General features: G+C 39.9%; 1 protein-coding gene across 2 annotated transcripts in view; it reads right to left on the bottom strand.

The window, feature by feature from the left end:
• ZNRF2 (zinc and ring finger 2) overlaps positions 1 to 16554 on the bottom strand; it is an 88249-nt gene extending 71695 nt beyond the window's left edge. For both annotated transcript variants that reach the window (XM_061198646.1, XM_061198647.1), the window contains exon 1: positions 15346 to 16554. In XM_061198646.1, the coding sequence (XP_061054629.1) occupies positions 15346 to 15790 (445 nt within the window). In that variant the 5' untranslated portion in view covers positions 15791 to 16554. The remainder of the gene's footprint in view (positions 1 to 15345) is intronic.
• Positions 16555 to 17089: the final 535 nt, after the last annotated feature.

The raw sequence follows: 17089 nt of genomic DNA, 5'->3' as shown, positions 1-17089 counted from the left end.
AGCGCACCGCGATGAAGAGTGGCCCCCGCTTGCCACAACTAGAGAAAGCCCTCGCACAGAAACGAAGACCCAACACAGCCAAAAAATTAAATAAATAAATAAATAAATATAAAAGGAGGAAATTATGTGATCTGACTCTTGCAAAGTGTTACTCAAAGATATAGAGTATGTAAATATGCTTTTATAAACTATAAAATATCTACAGATACAACAGCAAAATTACACAAGATCAATATGAATACGATAACATTCATGCTATCATATTAAGATATATTCAATACATACACAACTAAGAGTTCTAGAAATAAAGCTTGATTAATATTTATTGGGGCTATTTATAATATGCGTTTTTCAAAGTTTTATGCCAAAAAAAATCAGCATTTAAACTTCTAAAATATCTCTTCAGTGGTAAAATTTTAAATGGGAAGAACTAAGTCTTCTACTACATACTTCTATATTCCCTAAAGAACATACCACATAGCAATTTATAAAGCTGTTATACATATAATAAATTATTATAATAGAGAAATTAATATTTATAGAATTATGTCACTTGGAGTTATGGACATTTCTAAATCACCTTTAATAAAACAGAAGAGGGATGATGTGGATAAATACCATCCACAGAATTTTTAAGAATTAGTTATTACTTTTGGACTTCTCCCATCATACTGCCACAATAAATATTCTCCTCTTCTTCTTACTCTTAATTACTCTTTAAAGGAGTTCAAGTGTTCCAAAAAATGGGAAAGAGACAGCCAAGGGCCTATATAATTTAAATCTCTATTAAATTAGACCCAATAGCTAAGATATTTAAAAATCACCAAAAAATCTTGCCATTAATAAAGACCCTTTCTTCTTCATTTATAGGAAGCAGTAAACTTTTAAGTACCATTTTAATAATTTAAATTCATAACCCTGCACCATTAGAATTGACACAATAAATCTAATTCAGAAAAATTTAATCTTGGAAGTCAACAACCTGGGAGGAAATATTTAAAACATATAAACAGCCAAAGACTAATCTGTAGAATATATAGTAAACTACAAATCAATATAAAATAGATGAACAACCCAACAGAAAAATGGGCAGTCACTGAGTAGGCAAGTCAAAAAATATACATGGCTAGTAATAAACACATGGAAAAATGCTCATTTTCACCAGCAATCAGGAAATGCAAATCAAAATTTTTCAAGTGAAATGGAAGAAAAAATAATAACATCTAACACCAGCAGAGCTATAGAAAATTTAGTATTGTCATATACTGGTGCAGAATATATTACTAATGCCTTTGAGGGGAGTTTCAATATCTATTAAAAATTTTCAACCAGAAAATTCTACTTCTGGGAATCTGTTGTATAATAAAGAACCTGTCTGGTCTTCGTTCCTGGGTTCCTGACACAGAGCTTCTAAAACCCTTGGAATTTTCCCAGTGATAAGAGTGTTTTCATTATTCATTAGCCCCTTGGATGGCACCTGACTTTATGCTAATGAGATTATTCAGAATGGAGTTAATCATCAGAAAGACCAACCACTAGAGAAAAGGGATGGGGGCTTTGAGCCAGGCCAACCTCTGCAGAGGAGAAATGCAGGTGGCCTAGGGACCCTCAAAGAGTGGCTGACATCTGAAGTGAGGGCAGTCTTCTCAGGTCAGTGCCCTTAAATCTGTTGAGACTGACACTAACTCCAGATGGTTGGTGTCATTATACTATCCACCTGAGAAACATCTGTACATATGTACATATTCATAAAGATGTTTATCCCAACACTGGAAAAGTATAAACATCCTAAATGCTTACCAATAGAAGAATGGTTAAATAAGCTACGGTACGTGCATATTACAGAACAGTAAGTAGGTAGCAGTTAAAAAAAAAAGTTACATTTCCATATCCTCCCACATAAAAACCTCTTAAACACATTAAAGAGAAAAAAGCAGGTTTTAGAAGAATATAGTATGACCACATATTGTTATTCTTAACAATAACAACCTCCCTTGCAAAATCACATACAAAACTGGTTTTCTCTGTACTTATAAGTAAGTGAATGTGTTAAAAAGTTAGGAAGTATACATATAAAAAATGATAACAGTGACATCTGGGGGGAGAATGAGATCACCAGAGGAGGACTGAAAGGGATTTACATTTCATCTGCACTGTCTAAATTTCATAGAAATGGATTCATATTTCTTCTGCAATTAAAAAAGAGAACTTGCAGTTAATGGCTAAGACTCTGCGCTCCCAACGCAGGGGGCCTGGGTTCTATCCCTGGTCAGGGAACTAGATCCCGCATGCCGCAACTAAGAGTTAGCATACCACACTAAGAGTTTGCATGCGGCAACTAAAGAACCCACATGCCGCAACTAAAAAGATGCCACGTCCTGCAATTAAGACCCGGCGCAGCCAAATAAATAAATAAATAAATATTTTTTTAAAAAAAAGGATGACTGCCTGAACATGTTTATCAGCCTCTGTTCAGTCCAAACATCCTAACTAAAATCATTATAAATGTATTTTTTAAGGGAATAAGCCTGTAAAAGGATGGAGTAAATAAATTAAAAAAAAAAAAAAAAGCAATGCCATCCATTAGACTATAGAAAGAAAATAAATGAGTGGTAACTTTCACTGCAGAACCAGGAAAGCAGAGTAGCAACCTGATTTACACCATGCACAAGAATTTGCAGGCAGGCAGAAGAGGACAAAAAAGAGAAAGATTCACTGCAAGTCCATGTAAGAAGCAGTGAGAGCCCCCCAGTTGTCCTCCCTGACTTCAAACAACTAGGCAACTGTTCCTTCTCAACCCTAGCACTAGAGGTTTGAAGAGGGAAGTTTCTGGACTTGGGGACAACAGGAATAGCTAAAGGCAGAGGTACCTACTGATACTGAATATGAAGATTAAATGAAAGTACCATATTGAGCATTAAGTCTCCCAACTTTCTTCTCAATCTGCTCCTAGAACACTGGTATAAAAAAGAATGTCCTCCAGGTAAGAAAAGAGAAAAGCCATTCTGGAAAATATGAGCAGCCAAGAGAAAAGACAGTAATTTAGTATTCCTAAGAAAATGGCCCAGATAGATCACCTTACCTGCAGAGACAGCTTCCAATCAGCTTTTCAGTGCCTTGAAGAATGAGTAACCAGCCAAAGATGATCAAACATTCGAAGAAAGAACCTAATGAAAGACTGAAGCTAAACAAAGGGAAAATGCAACTGGGAAGAAACTGACCAATCAAGAAGGAAAAAAAAAAAAGCATATGCACACACGCGTACACAAAAACACATTTTAATATTCTTAGAAAAAGATATTGTACCCACAAAACAAAAACGGAATGTATGAAAAAATTCATTATAAAAAGAAAGCTTTTGGAAAGTTAAAAAGATTACAGAAACAAAAATTCACTAAAAGGTTAGAAATAAAGTTGGGGGAAAAAATCCCCCCAAAAAGAGATCGAAAGAGATTTTTTTAAAAAAAAGAGAAAAGATAAAGCAAAAGATCACTCTAGGGCTTCCCTGGTGGCGCAGTGGTTAAGAATCTGCCTGCCAATTCAGGGGGCACGCGTTTGATCCCTGGTCCGGGAAGATCCCACATGCCACAGAGCAACTAAGCCCGTGCGCCACAACTACTGAGCCTGTGCTCTAGAGCCCGTGAGGCACAACTACTGAGCCCACGTGCCACAATTACTGAAGCCCACGCGCCTAGAGCCCGTGCTCTGCAACAAGAGAAGCCACCGCAATGAGAAGTCCGCGCACCGCAACAAAGACCCAACACAGCCATAAATAAATAAATAAATAAACAAATAAATTAAAAAAAAAAAAAAGATCACTCTAAGTGTCCAACACTGAAATAATGAGAAAAGAAATTGGAAGAAGACATAATCACAGAAATAATTTTCTAAAAACTACCCAAAATGAAAGACAAGATTGAAAGGGGCTGCCAGTATGCAGTGCAATGGATGAACACAGACGTATCTTAAGATACACAATAATGAAATTTTATAACCCTAGGGCTAAAGAAGATCTGAAATGCTTCGGGTGGGGGGTAGGGGGAGGAGATGTTTCACACAAAGGATCAAAAACCAGAATGACATGGGTGTGCTCAACAGCAACACCAGAAGCCAGAAAACAACAGAGCAAATTTTAAAACTTTAAATTCTGAGGAAAAATAATTTCCAACCTAGAATTCTATATCAAGTCAAACTGTCAGTCAAGAGTGAGGGCAGAAATAAAATATTTTCTTTCAGACACTGAAGTCTCGATGTCTTTTACTTTACACACATTTTTTCTCAGTAAGACATAGAACAGTGTGTTCTACTAAAAACAGTGTAGTACATGAAGAAAGAAAAGACATGAGACCAAGGAACTAGGAGATTTAACCTGAGAGAAAAATGAAACTCCCAGAATGATAATGAACAGAGACCTTGCCCAATAACTAATTCAGAATGGGGTTGGTCAGAAGGCCCCAGAAGAGATTTAACAAGAACATGAAATTCACAGAATACATAGCTTATGAACAAATGTAAATATACAACTGAGGGAGGGTTTGGCGACTACATGCAAAACTAAACAAAAAATTTTTTTAATTGTACAGGAAAAGAAAAGCAGCCAACTGTGAACAGGATGCTGAATTAGTAGAAGTTAATTACACTTTACAACTAAGATACAGAATAAGTAACATTTAAAATACAACAAATGCAGGTAGTTCATCTAACTTCTGATTCATATCTCCAAATAACCAAGGAAATTATCTACCCTACACACTTCTTATGAGACGCAAATGAGTTAGTGCTTGTGAAGTCACTTTCCAAATCCATAAATTACTACATAAAAGTAATAGTATTAGTTCTATATTTAAAAAGACACTAAAAGTGGTCTATAATATTAAGTATTCTTCATTTATGTTTTTTCTTAAGGAAACTAACGACATTCCTCTGAAGAACTCTTTAAGTGGCAAGATGGTGGAAAGAGTGAAACATGGGAGTTACTAAGGAACTGAGATTTCAAGGTGACCAGATGTACTTTTTGAAGACATGTTATAATAGACAGGAAATCTGAAAAATTCCAAATCAAGACCTTAGAGATCTCAGACCAGAGTGTGTCTAAACACCAGCAAAGCAGTATATTCCTTTATCAAATGCCATGTCAACCAGGTTGCCTGAGATGCAGTAAATCATACAATATAAAAATGCTAAGTTTCTCAGATACTTCCCTGGAGAAGTAGCATACCCTTAACAAAAGGACTGACCTGCCTTAACTTCTCACCAACCATCTCCCCCAACCATCTCCAACCACCCACAATACATATTCAGACTGATTAAGAATGTTTTGTAGCACAGTCAAATGGTTATGAAAAAAAGAGCTATTATTAAGCACAGCATAATTTTATTTCTAAGACAACTTTATGATTGTCCCCATTTGTATAGTCCACATTATACCTATTTTCTTTGGCTCAAAAATTCAGTTTACATATACCTACTTTACACAAATAAAAACATAACACTTCTCTCTGGAGAAATAAGTTTTTATATATGATGTAAATAAACAATAATTTTGGTGATCATTAGCCTTGTTATCAAATACAAAATGTATCTGAAGAACACTGAATAATTACAAAGTTTTTACCGTCTAACACAGTAAATGCACTGTAAAACCTAATTCAAACATTCAGGGGAGATTCATGGAAACAGAGACATATAGAAAAACTAAAACTAAAATTTTGGATTTTTTTTGCAAAATCTGAGAAGTTGAGAAGAGTAAAGGACATGGTCTTCCTGAAGAGGGTGAGAATGAGAAGAGGGATGTGAGTCTTGAATGTTTTCATTTTTGATGGAGGTTCAAATGTTAGTTTAAAATAATGATATAACATACCTTATACAGATTACTTTAAGCCTCACAATACCACAAAACAAGATTTTTATCCCCATTTTAGAGATGAAAAAACTAAGGTAAGGAGGGATTAAATAACTTGCTTAAGGTCACACAGTATGGATGGACTTAATCCAGGCAGCCTGACTTGAAAACCCAAACTCTTCCCCATAATAACAGAATATCGCCTGCACATACAGAGAGAGCATTCCATCTCCTTCACTTCGGTGACTGATTTATGGATAGGCACAGAAGTCAAATCAGAGTCCTTCTGCTGGAGCTGGAGGGAAATATACCCTTCAGGCCACTCAGATAACATGTGGATGGAAGTAAGGGTGAGCCTTCAGGCCATCAGCTTAAAGAAGGCCTAATAATCAATACAAGAGGATAAAACTAGGTAACAAGCAAAAGGAAACCAGGGTGTGGATGTGCACGCACACACAGAGAACTGCTCAATTTCAGCTCCACGGACCCTGGTTCCCGAACTTGTTCCTTTGATTCTGTGGGCTATTTTCGGACTCTTTCTAATAATTTGAGACAATATATTGTTTTTCCATTTAACGCTATTTTGCATTGTATATCTATCATGTGCAGTTGAAAAAGTCTTCAGATTCTCTGACTACAATGTAATATTCCTAGTTAATACTAGAGCTGTGCAGCATTGGTGATATAGTGGTGTGCATAGCTGCCTTCCTAGTTGACACTAGAAATAACAAAAGGGTAGCAAGAACAACAACAGTAAATTTACCACCTAAAAATTTACCACAGCTACACTTTAAAATAACTCCCAGGTTAAAGAAAAAAATCTAAATGTAGTTAATAAAATTATTCCTCAATAGAGTTGATTTAAAATGAAAAAAGTATACTTAATGACAATGAAAATACTAAATGTCTAAAGCTGTGGGAAGTAACTATATGTACTGAAGAGTAATCATAGCCTTAAATGCTTTTATTATTTAAAAAAAAGAAAAATAAATGAACTAAGAAGCTAGGAGAAAATAAAATTAACTACAAAATGAGAAAGAAACTAAAAGATAAAACAACTAATGAAATAAAAATCAATAATAAAAATAGTAACATTTATTGTTCAAACCAAGACCTGGCTCTTTCAAACAAATTACATGTAACAACCCATTTATATATATATATATATATACACATATATATATATATACACACACACACACACACAGATATATATGGTTTCTTTGTTCTTTTTCTCAGCTCACATGTATACAAATAGGATAAATTAATGAACTATCATGGACTAATCACAATTCAAACAAAAATTAGGAATTTATTAAATTCCTAATGGTCAGAATTTATTAAATTCAAATGACGCAACGTACTTACTTTTTTTTGATATACTAAATTTATTGTAAAAAAAAAAAAAGAGAGAGAGAGAGGGAGCACGCACACACTGAATAAAATAATGATTCTGACAGCTACTACTCGAAATGCACCTACCAATATGCACTTGTTAAGCACCAAAAACCTCATTTGAGTTTTCATGGGGAGAAAAAAAAAAAGATATGGATAGTCCTAAAAATTATACCTTGCTTGAAGAAGTTGCCCCTTCTAAAGGGCAATTTCAGCAATAAAGATCAAATGCCTTGAACAAATGCATATCTTTGGTTCTAATGATTCCTTGTCTCTGATAAATTTCTAAGAACTGGAGAAATATAAAAATTTGCATGCCAGGATTTTGACAGCAATAGTATGTTTAATAGTACCACCAAACTGCAAACAAACTGCAGTTGACCACTGAACAACACAAGTTTGAACTGTGGGAGTCAAATTATCCGTGGACTTTCCTCAATATAGTAAATACTGCAGTACACCATCTGCAGTTGGTTGACCCCCCCACACCTAACCGTGGATGTGGAGGAATGGCGATTTCAGAGGGGGGTACAAATGAAAATGGACTGCCCAGAGCACCTGCACCCCTAACCCCCCCGTTGTTCAAGGGTTGGCTAATCCTTCACTCCTCTACATCTAATCCAGTTGGCTCCATCTTCAAAGAACCGGATATCTAGAGTCTGGCAACTCTTCACCTACGCCAGTGCCGCCACCCTGCCCAAGCCACTGTTATCTCTTGCCAAGAGTTTTTGCGTCTTTGCTTGACTCTTGGTCTCTAGGGTCTACTCCCACACAGCGGCCAGAGCAATCCTTTAAGAGCCTAAGTCAGGTTACGTCAATCTTCTCAAAAAAACTCTCTAATGCTTCCCCATCTCCCTCTAAAACGAAACTCTAAAAACCAGGTCAGTGGTTATGAGACATTTCATGAGACTGCCCTACCCCACTCCTCTCATCTTCTACCACCCTCTGCACTCCAACTACACTGGTTTCATAGCTGTCCCCAGAACACATCAGGTACATTCATTACAATCACACCTTTGCACCTTTCTAGTTACTGTTCTTCTGCCTGGGTTTGCTTCTCCCCTAGAGATCCTTCATGGCTTACTCCCTAAGTCTCTGCTTGAATGTCACCTTATCAGAGAGGTTATCCCTAAAACCCTATTTAAAATAGAGACAAATTTCCACCCCACAATCTCCATCTACCTTTCCACTCCATTTTCTCCATCACATTCTACGCCCTCTGACACACTATATATTTTACTTGTTTGTTTACTGTCTCCCCCAAGTAGAATATAAGGCCCATGAAAGCAGGGAGCTTTCTTCACTTCTATATTCTCAGGACAAGGCAAAGTAGGTCTTCATTAAATATTTATTGAATGAATTCTGGAGTAGCAGGCAGTCATTAAAAATAATGCTGTAAAAAAAAAAAAAACATGATAGAAGAAAACTGATGAAGTACAAAGAGCATTTTATCAAGGAATATGTAACCCATGGATCAAAGAAGAAATCAAAAGGGAAATTAGAAAATATTTTTAACTGAATGTTAACAAAACGCTTCAAAATTTGTGGCATTCAGCTAAAGCCAATTCTTGGAGGGAAATCTGTAGCTTTAAAATCTTTTATTAGAACATCAGAAAGGTTTAAAATCAAAAGAATATACAAGAATGACTTTCAAATTTTCTATCTAAGACATATATATGGAAAAAATAGACATCAACATTTTATTCTGGTTATTTCTCGTGGTAATATTACAAATGATTTGCAATTGCTTATATGTGCCTTTCTGTATTTTCCACATTTTAGTTTTCTCTAATGAACACATATTATTTTAATAAAAAACATTTTAAACAACTTTTCCTTGTGCTTTAATTGTAATCGTTGGCCTCCTACTCTGCCTGTATCTTAAAATTCTTGCTCCCCGGGATTCCATGCTTGCTCCTCAATTTATATCCATCCCTCAGTATCTTAACCACTGTTCAGCTTCACTTATAATCTGTAAACTGACAACTTCTCAATTTTTTGTAATGTCCTAAATTAGAGACTTATAGTTCCAAATGTTTAAAAGATGCTTCTAGATGGAAATCCTCAAACATTAACAAGCCTAAAAGGACTCATTATCATTTCCTAAAACTTGTTCTTTTCTTCTTTATTTTTAATATTGGTTAATGACAACACTACACAGCCCCGTTCTCAATTCTATCAGTTGTATCTTAGAAATCTCAATCAAATCCTCTTCCTCACCTACGCCATGATCTCAATTTAGGCATCTTCCACCAATTATATTCTAATAGAGTCCTAGCTTAGCTTCCTGCTACCACTCTCCCGCTCCTAACAAGCAATTTAATCATGATCAGGGCAATTGTATACAGCTTTGAAGGCTGCCATCATATAAACTATGATTGTAATGGTGCCTCTGGCCTGATCATGATACCACCCTGCTTTAAAACTTGGTTAAGTAAAACAAACTTGTAGCACTGTAAAATCCTTCAACAACTGGTTCAAGTCTATTCTTCTAGCTTCATGTTCTCATCTGTCATTCCTCCTTGCACCCTACAATCCAGACACACAAGTTTTCAAGATTCCCCATCAAAGCCAAGGCTTTTGTGGATTCTTCTTTAGTCTCTACTGTCCTCCCTGCAGAAAACTTCTAAATCCTTCAAAACACAGTTCAAATGTTATCTTCCTCTGTGAGGTATTCTTAGACTGCCCTACTATTGATACCTCAACAAAGTATTTGGTTAACAGTCCTATTTATTATAGCACCTGTTACAAGTGTATAATCATCTCAAATTCAACTGAGAGCTGAGCAAGAACAGCAAGAAGCCCCATGTTTGTACCCCTGACAACTACAATGCCCAGCCCCTAGGAGGGACTCAATTCATGTTTACTAAAACAACCCTTAGCACCTACAATATTACAACTTCTTCAAAGTAAATAAATAATGAGTTCAAAAATATGGTTAGAACAATTGTATGTTTAGCTGGTCAACCTAAGTCTATAATCAGTGTGGCCACACTTGATCCCTGCCTCCTGATATTTACACCTTTCTGTCATTCCCTCCCCCTTGAGTATGAGCAGGACCTGTGACTTGTTTACAACCAATGGAATGCAGCAAAGGCGATGGGCTGTGTGTGATTACAGGTACATATTTACATAAGAGTGTAGCACCAGCCCATCTTGCTAGTCTCTCCTTTGCTGGCTTTGAAGAAGCAAGTTGGCAAGAGCTTAACAACCATGATGAAATGAATTCTGCCAACCACCTGAGGGAGGGAGCTTGAAAGCATACCCTTCCCCAGCCCAGCCTCTAGATAACAACCCAGTCCTGGCCAATACCTTGATTGCAGTCTTGCCGAGGACCCAAGCTAAGCTGCACCCAGACTCCTAACCCATAGAAACTGTGAGATCATAAAGATGTGTTGCTTTAGGCAGCTAAATTTGTAGTAATTTAATAAGCAGCATAGAAAACTATCCGCAACTGAATACTATCAAACCTAAGGTATTTCTGAACACTTTTTTCATACAAAGGGCATGTTTGCCCCAATTTCTAAACACTTAAATAAGCGTAGAACAAATTTAATTCATTAATAACACCAGTCAAGTACATACATGCAAAATTAAAACATTTAGGAGGTACTGTGCTACAAAAAGCAGTTCCTATACTTCTTTTTTAACTCATTTGCTAAAATACCTGGTTGTACATATACCCAGTATATACAATAAGTATAACATTAAGGCAATTCTTACAAAAACAAGATAAATAATAAACTGAAAAAACCTGGTATCTAATTAGTGGTACTGGCAACCAGAAAATAAATAAGAACCTACTTACTTGTTGCCAGGCAAAGCAATCAAATTGGAGGCAGCTGGAGGACTTGCTGTAGACGCTACCTGTTGGTAAAACAACGGAGCTCTTTCTGGCTACGCGGACAGCAAGGCATCAAAAGTACTCAGGTCAGGCAGCTCTCATATCAGATGATGCCCAGTGCAACACAAACCACTCCTCCCTCTGGCACACCTTCCACCTTGCAGTCAAGAAAACTCAAAATACTCCCAAAGCAAAGACTTCCATGGCAGAGTCCACACCTTAGCATAACAAAGCATACAACACAAGGTATCTCCCTTGAGTGTTTAAAGATTATGTGAGATTACAAGTGAGAAACATTAACCACCAGAGTTCTTGTGGGCTGCTTTTTTTTGGGGGGGCGGGGGGGTGTTGGTGATGGGATAGTGGTTAGAAGAGTCATTTTTCTTAAGAAGCAGCAGACATTTCTCTTCAACCACCCCATAAAAGCCTTCAATTGAATAAAAGAACATTCAGGAATAGAAAGTAGATGAATCACAATATCCCCAGTTCAAACATTTTGGCACTAGATACTAGTAAGAAGTAGTGACTGAGTACAATTCAATACAGTTAATTAATGGAGATAATCTAACACCTTAAAACCCACATCCATCTTGAAGATTAAGAGAAGTAAGTCTGCCAGAAGTACAAATTTTATTTAACATATTGTTTTAAGTGATAACCTAAACGCCTTCAATAAAAGGAAGCATGTTTCCTAAGCAACAGGAGGCACCTGAATTACAATCAGACGACTGAAATACTCACAGACACAACACACCCAAAGATACTCAAGCCAATCAATTAGGAGGAGGCCAAAAGCAACACAGTACCATCAATAAATTGTCTAGATTAATTCATTTTACCTTTTCACTTCCAAACTCATGGATGTAAGAGAAGCCCACATGGTTTCTCTAGAAATGAACTCCATTGACTGGTATAATTTTATAGTCCAATTTACCTCTGCCATCCTTGCTGGATCATTAAACACTATTTTACCACCCATATAATTGATTTTATAAACATTAGCAACTTGATAGTGGAAAAAATGTAGACACACAATAAAGCCAAAAAAATCCTCTCTAAGATACCACCAAGTCTTTTAAATATTAGACTATTCCCTTAAAGACCTGTTTTAGAACAAACGTGATAAACAAGAAAAGGCTTTTGTTCACTGTAATAGTATTAAACTCAGCACTCTGAAAAGAATAACAAAAAGAAGAAAAACCTACTTGACCTAAAAACTCCTACATGTTTTATAATCATATTCTGATATACAATAATTCAGTTCTAAGAAGTTCTAAGAAATCTCTGTAAACTGAAATATGTGAATTAAGCACCTCTCTTCTGGTTCTCTAGAGGGAACTAAATAAGAGCGAATATAGCCAAAATGCATGTCCCAAAGAGAGAAAAACATAAACTAACAAAGAAAACCTCATTTAATTTGGTAATTCATTATGACGGAACTAGTAACAATTCAACTTGTCAGACTTATAAATTTTTTTTTTAGAAAGCGGTATTGTTTAGGTTTTCCTTTTCTATAAATTACATGACGCCCTATAAAGGAAAGATAATTTTGAATCTTATTAGCACTATATTTCCCTATTAGGAGACAGTAACAATACAAACATCAATTAAAAAAAGTTTTATAAACTTACAGAAATAACTTTCCACTAATTTAGAAATATTCCTTTTCTCAATTTTCAGATGGAGTTACTTTATAATGCCCAAACATCTGTACAATTTGTAACTTAATAAACACATTAACACTATAATAGATACTAAAAAATTAACTCAACACGGAGGATAATAAAGCCCAGGTTTTAAAATAATAAGATTCATCACCTGGTTCCCTAAATCTCAGGATGATGACAGACATGCTTCTATTAAGTTTCCCTAATGAGCCCATCCACTGAAATACAGGTAAAAATCTCATTAAAGCAAATGCCGCTAGAAAGATGCTTTTTCACCTAAGTGTATTCCATCTTTTGGTCTTAACTAGGATTTAAGGTACTGGCACTTTGATCTGTTCCCATCATTTAATAAGAACAAGTAATTTGTGATCCTCTTCCAAACTTTCTCAACTGGGGTTCCTCATCTGAATTACCAAACACAAGATTATTTGAATGACTGTTTTCTTAAATTTCCTAAGAAAGATATATAATTAGAAACATTCTAAATGCACAGGAGAAAAGTTAATTGCATACAATAGATGCCTTAAGACATTAGGGCTCCATTCTCTACAGAGGCTTGGTTAAGAAAGGCTGCCACAGTTCTCAGTGTCACTGTGCTTCCACTAGGCCCCAGTCATCCTAACCCCCAAAATACTAAAAGGACTAAGTGCACAAATCTAGGAATTTAGATAAGAAAAAAGATAAACGCTTTACTTCTCCAACTTTCAGCAACTAGGTCTTCTTCATTTGCTCTTTTACTATGAATTAATAGCACAGGTGTCAACTATTTGCCTCTGCTCTGAATGGAACATATTTAAGAAAATAAACCCATACAAATACTCTTCGTTAAAAGAAATTATCAGCCCTATAAAAAAACTGAAGACACTCCATCAGTATACCAGAGATAAAAACTACTAATTTAACAAACCTTTTCCTATTCCCCCTTCTTTAGCAAGCTTCTAAATATACATAACTGCTAAATGCAAATTTTAATCTTAAAAAGATAATCATTTTTTAAAAACCAGCTTATTAGCCTTTATTCTTGCACTAATCTGCCATTCTCAAGAAACTGTCTTTCGTTATTCTTCGATGTGGTGACTACAGTACCTTCAGCTGTGTTAATTATGAATCACAAATCACAGTACGGTCAGCACTAGTTCTTTTTCTCAAAAACAAAAGTTTTTTTTAAGGGCCAATCTTAGTAAAAGTCAATATTTTTAGTTAAATAGCAGAAATCACTTTATAACAAGTAATTAAAGTAAGGTGACTAGAAAATTGTTCTATATTTTGAATATACAAACCAGTATTAAGAAGATGGAAAAAACTAGACATGTCATTCCCATTTTTAATTTATGCTAAAGGGAATGCTGATAGTACAGAACAGAGCAGATAAATTACATTATTGAATATTCCACTTTACCAACCACCTACTCAAATTTCTCACATTTATAAGCACATGAGTAAAAGGGGTACAGAAATGGAAATGATGTTTTCACTATTCATCTGTGCTCAACTGTGAACGTAGGTAATATCATGATGCATAACGCGATGATATGGAAACGTTTATCTTCTATAGTATGCATCTCTAACCAGAGTTAACTTCTACTTCTTTTCATGAACTGGGAAGGGAGAGTGTCTTAATTCATTTATCCTTAACCGTTTTGACAAAAAGTTCATAAGCATAAAACATAATTGAAGAGGTAGAATTTGTTTTCCTCAGATCAGGGGCACCCTTACCCCTCTGTTTCTACATAAACACATATCGTTTAACTGCTAAAATTTCCATTTTTCAGTGTCTTTCCCTGAACTCTAGTGAACATGGCTTTTCAAAAGCACCTAGGGCTTTTACTGCATCTTGTAGGCAGAGTTATGATAATTAGTTTATCTCCTTAAGAAACTGTTTTCAATTTTTTAATGCTCTGTCCAAATTAAGCAGGACTCACATTAACCATTATCTAAAGTAGCAGTTTACTGGGGTTAAAAATATACTTTTCATTAACATATTCATCCAATTAAGGTGTACGCAATAGGTGGGACTATTTACACAGACATAAGAATTACAGTTTTATATATTAACAGTCACTCCAAAGGCGATAACTCCCTTCTTCAAATACTCATCTGTTCATTTCAGACTCTCACTTTTGGCCTTTAAAAACTGCTCACCACTCGAGTCACCAGATAGAACTACATTTAGCAACGGGTCTCCTCCTGACTTCCTGCTACTAAAACCCACAAGCACCAGGGCTGTTGCGTCGGTTTGTTTTTAAACCAATATTTGCTCCCTTCACCTCCGGGGGGCAAACAAGGTCCTTCTGGACTAAGGAGCCGCGAAGAGGTGACGGTGCACGCTGTGTTAAAAAAAAACCAAACACAAGGGTCGCGCGGCAGCGGCGCTGCAGGGGTTAAGAGGCGATCTCTCTCTCTCTCTCTCTCTCTCTCTCTCTCTCTCTCTCTCTCTCTCTCTCCCCCCCCCCTCCCCCCCTCAAGAGGGGTGACCCGGCCCGGCAGCGCGGCGAACCCCCGGCGCCCAAGCTGAAGAAGAAAACGAGAAGGGTAAAAATAAGCGCAGCCGCGGCCCACGTGCCGCCCGCGGGAGCCAAGGAGGGAAGGGGCCATACCTCCAAACATGTGCGGCGAGAGGTGAGCTGGTAAGGAGCCGATCACCAGGCGTGGCCCGCCGGGACCCCCGCCCGCCGGCCGGTCCCTGCCGCCGCCGCCGTCCTCGGGACTGCTGTGAACCGAGTCCTGGGAGCCGTACGGGCCGCTGCTGCTGTTGGGGATGCTGAAGGTGGACTGCGCCGCGCGGGCCCCCGACGCCACGGTCCCCACGGCCCCGCCGAGGGAGCGGCTGCGCGGGGCCGCCGAGGCCGCCGCGGCGCCACCGGAGGCGCTGGGCTGGTGCGCGCCGGGCACCTGAGCCGGAAACCTCCCGGCGGCCGCGGCTCGCGCCCCGCCGCCCGCGGTCCCGTTGGCCCCTCCGCTGCTGCTGGAAGGTAAATCCGAGCCCGAGTACGCGCGGGTGCGGCCGTTAGCAGTGGCCGGGCCGCTCTGCTTGGCGCCCATGTCCGCCCTGTCCCGGGCCGGGTCCGCGCGTAGCGCCCGGAGCGCCGGGAGGGGGGGAGCGAGCGCGTGAGCGAGAGGGCAGGGTCGAGGCGCCGAGGCCGGCGCAGACAGAAGCCCGCACGTCCAGGGCCGCAGCCCGGCGCCCCGAGGGGCGGTCTGCGCCCGGCGCGCTCTTCTCGGGGTTGGCGGGCGAGACCTGCTGCCTGACAGGGGGCGCGGGAGACGAGGAGAGGCGGAGAGGAAGGAGGTATCGGCTCCCGTGGGCGCCGCTCGCTGGCTCCGGCGGGAGGGGCGGCTCAGGTGGCTGCGCGGCTGCCGCTGCTTTCGGTTCTGGTGCGCCGCGACGGGCCGCTGCCGCTCTCTGCCGCCGCCGCGCTCTGCGCCGGGAGCCTCGGCACCGCCTCCTCCCGGGCGGCCGCCGCTACCGCCGCCATTCTCCTGCTCCCACGGCGGCTCGCGGGTGAGTGGGAGGCGCCCGCCCAGACTCAGCCGAGGCCACCTTCCCTCCTCCCCCAGCCACCCAGCTGTTATTAACGGAGAAGGAGGAAAAACGGGTGGCGCGTGAGGGGAGGACGCATGGAGGGGAGGGAGGGGCGGCGCGTGCTTCCCGGCAACCGTCACCGCGCTCCCCCGGTGAGGGAGGGGCGGGGGTGGGGGGGAGGTGGGCCACGAAGGTAGGGGTGCCCAGGAGGGGAGGAGGTTCTGCAGCCCTCTCACCGGAAGGCGGAGAAGCTGCGCTGCTCCGGGATGCGCCAGGGCCCGAGTGTTTGGGTCGCGCGCGGTGACCCCGCCCCCTGGCGCCGCCCAGCGGATTGGCTCCCGCCAGCCTGGCCCCGCCTCCCCCAGCCGCGGCCTTCCCGCTTTGGCCTTGTCTCGCCTAGGTGCCTTGGTGTGGTAGGTGCTGCCAGCCGCGGAATCGGTGATGGACAGGTCGCTGGCCCCGCCCTCTCATGCAGGGAGCGCGCCCCCTCTCCAGCGCAGGGCCTACGCCGATTGGAGGGACCGAGCTCCTCAGAGCGCCAACCAGAAGGCGGCCCCTCCTGCCGCACGTGGCCCTCGGACGCCGGACGTGACCGTGGGTCTACTTCACCTTTTTCCAGCTTGGGGCTGGGAATGGCTCGGTCCTGCGTCCCGAGTCATTTAGTTTGGGTGGGTGTCAACTTCCTCCTTGGTGTTACTCCGAGTGTGTCGTTTAAATAAAACAGAAGCTCACCAATGCTGATGATAAAAGACTGAAAACAAAAGAAAGAACCGAGGAGGCAGAAGCCAACTTGATCTGAATTAGATCTATCCCATTTA

Source organism: Eubalaena glacialis, chromosome 8 (assembly GCF_028564815.1).
Source record: "Eubalaena glacialis isolate mEubGla1 chromosome 8, mEubGla1.1.hap2.+ XY, whole genome shotgun sequence".
Taxonomy (NCBI): Eukaryota; Metazoa; Chordata; class Mammalia; order Artiodactyla; family Balaenidae; genus Eubalaena; species Eubalaena glacialis.
This window is presented reverse-complemented; position numbering and strand designations above follow the sequence as displayed.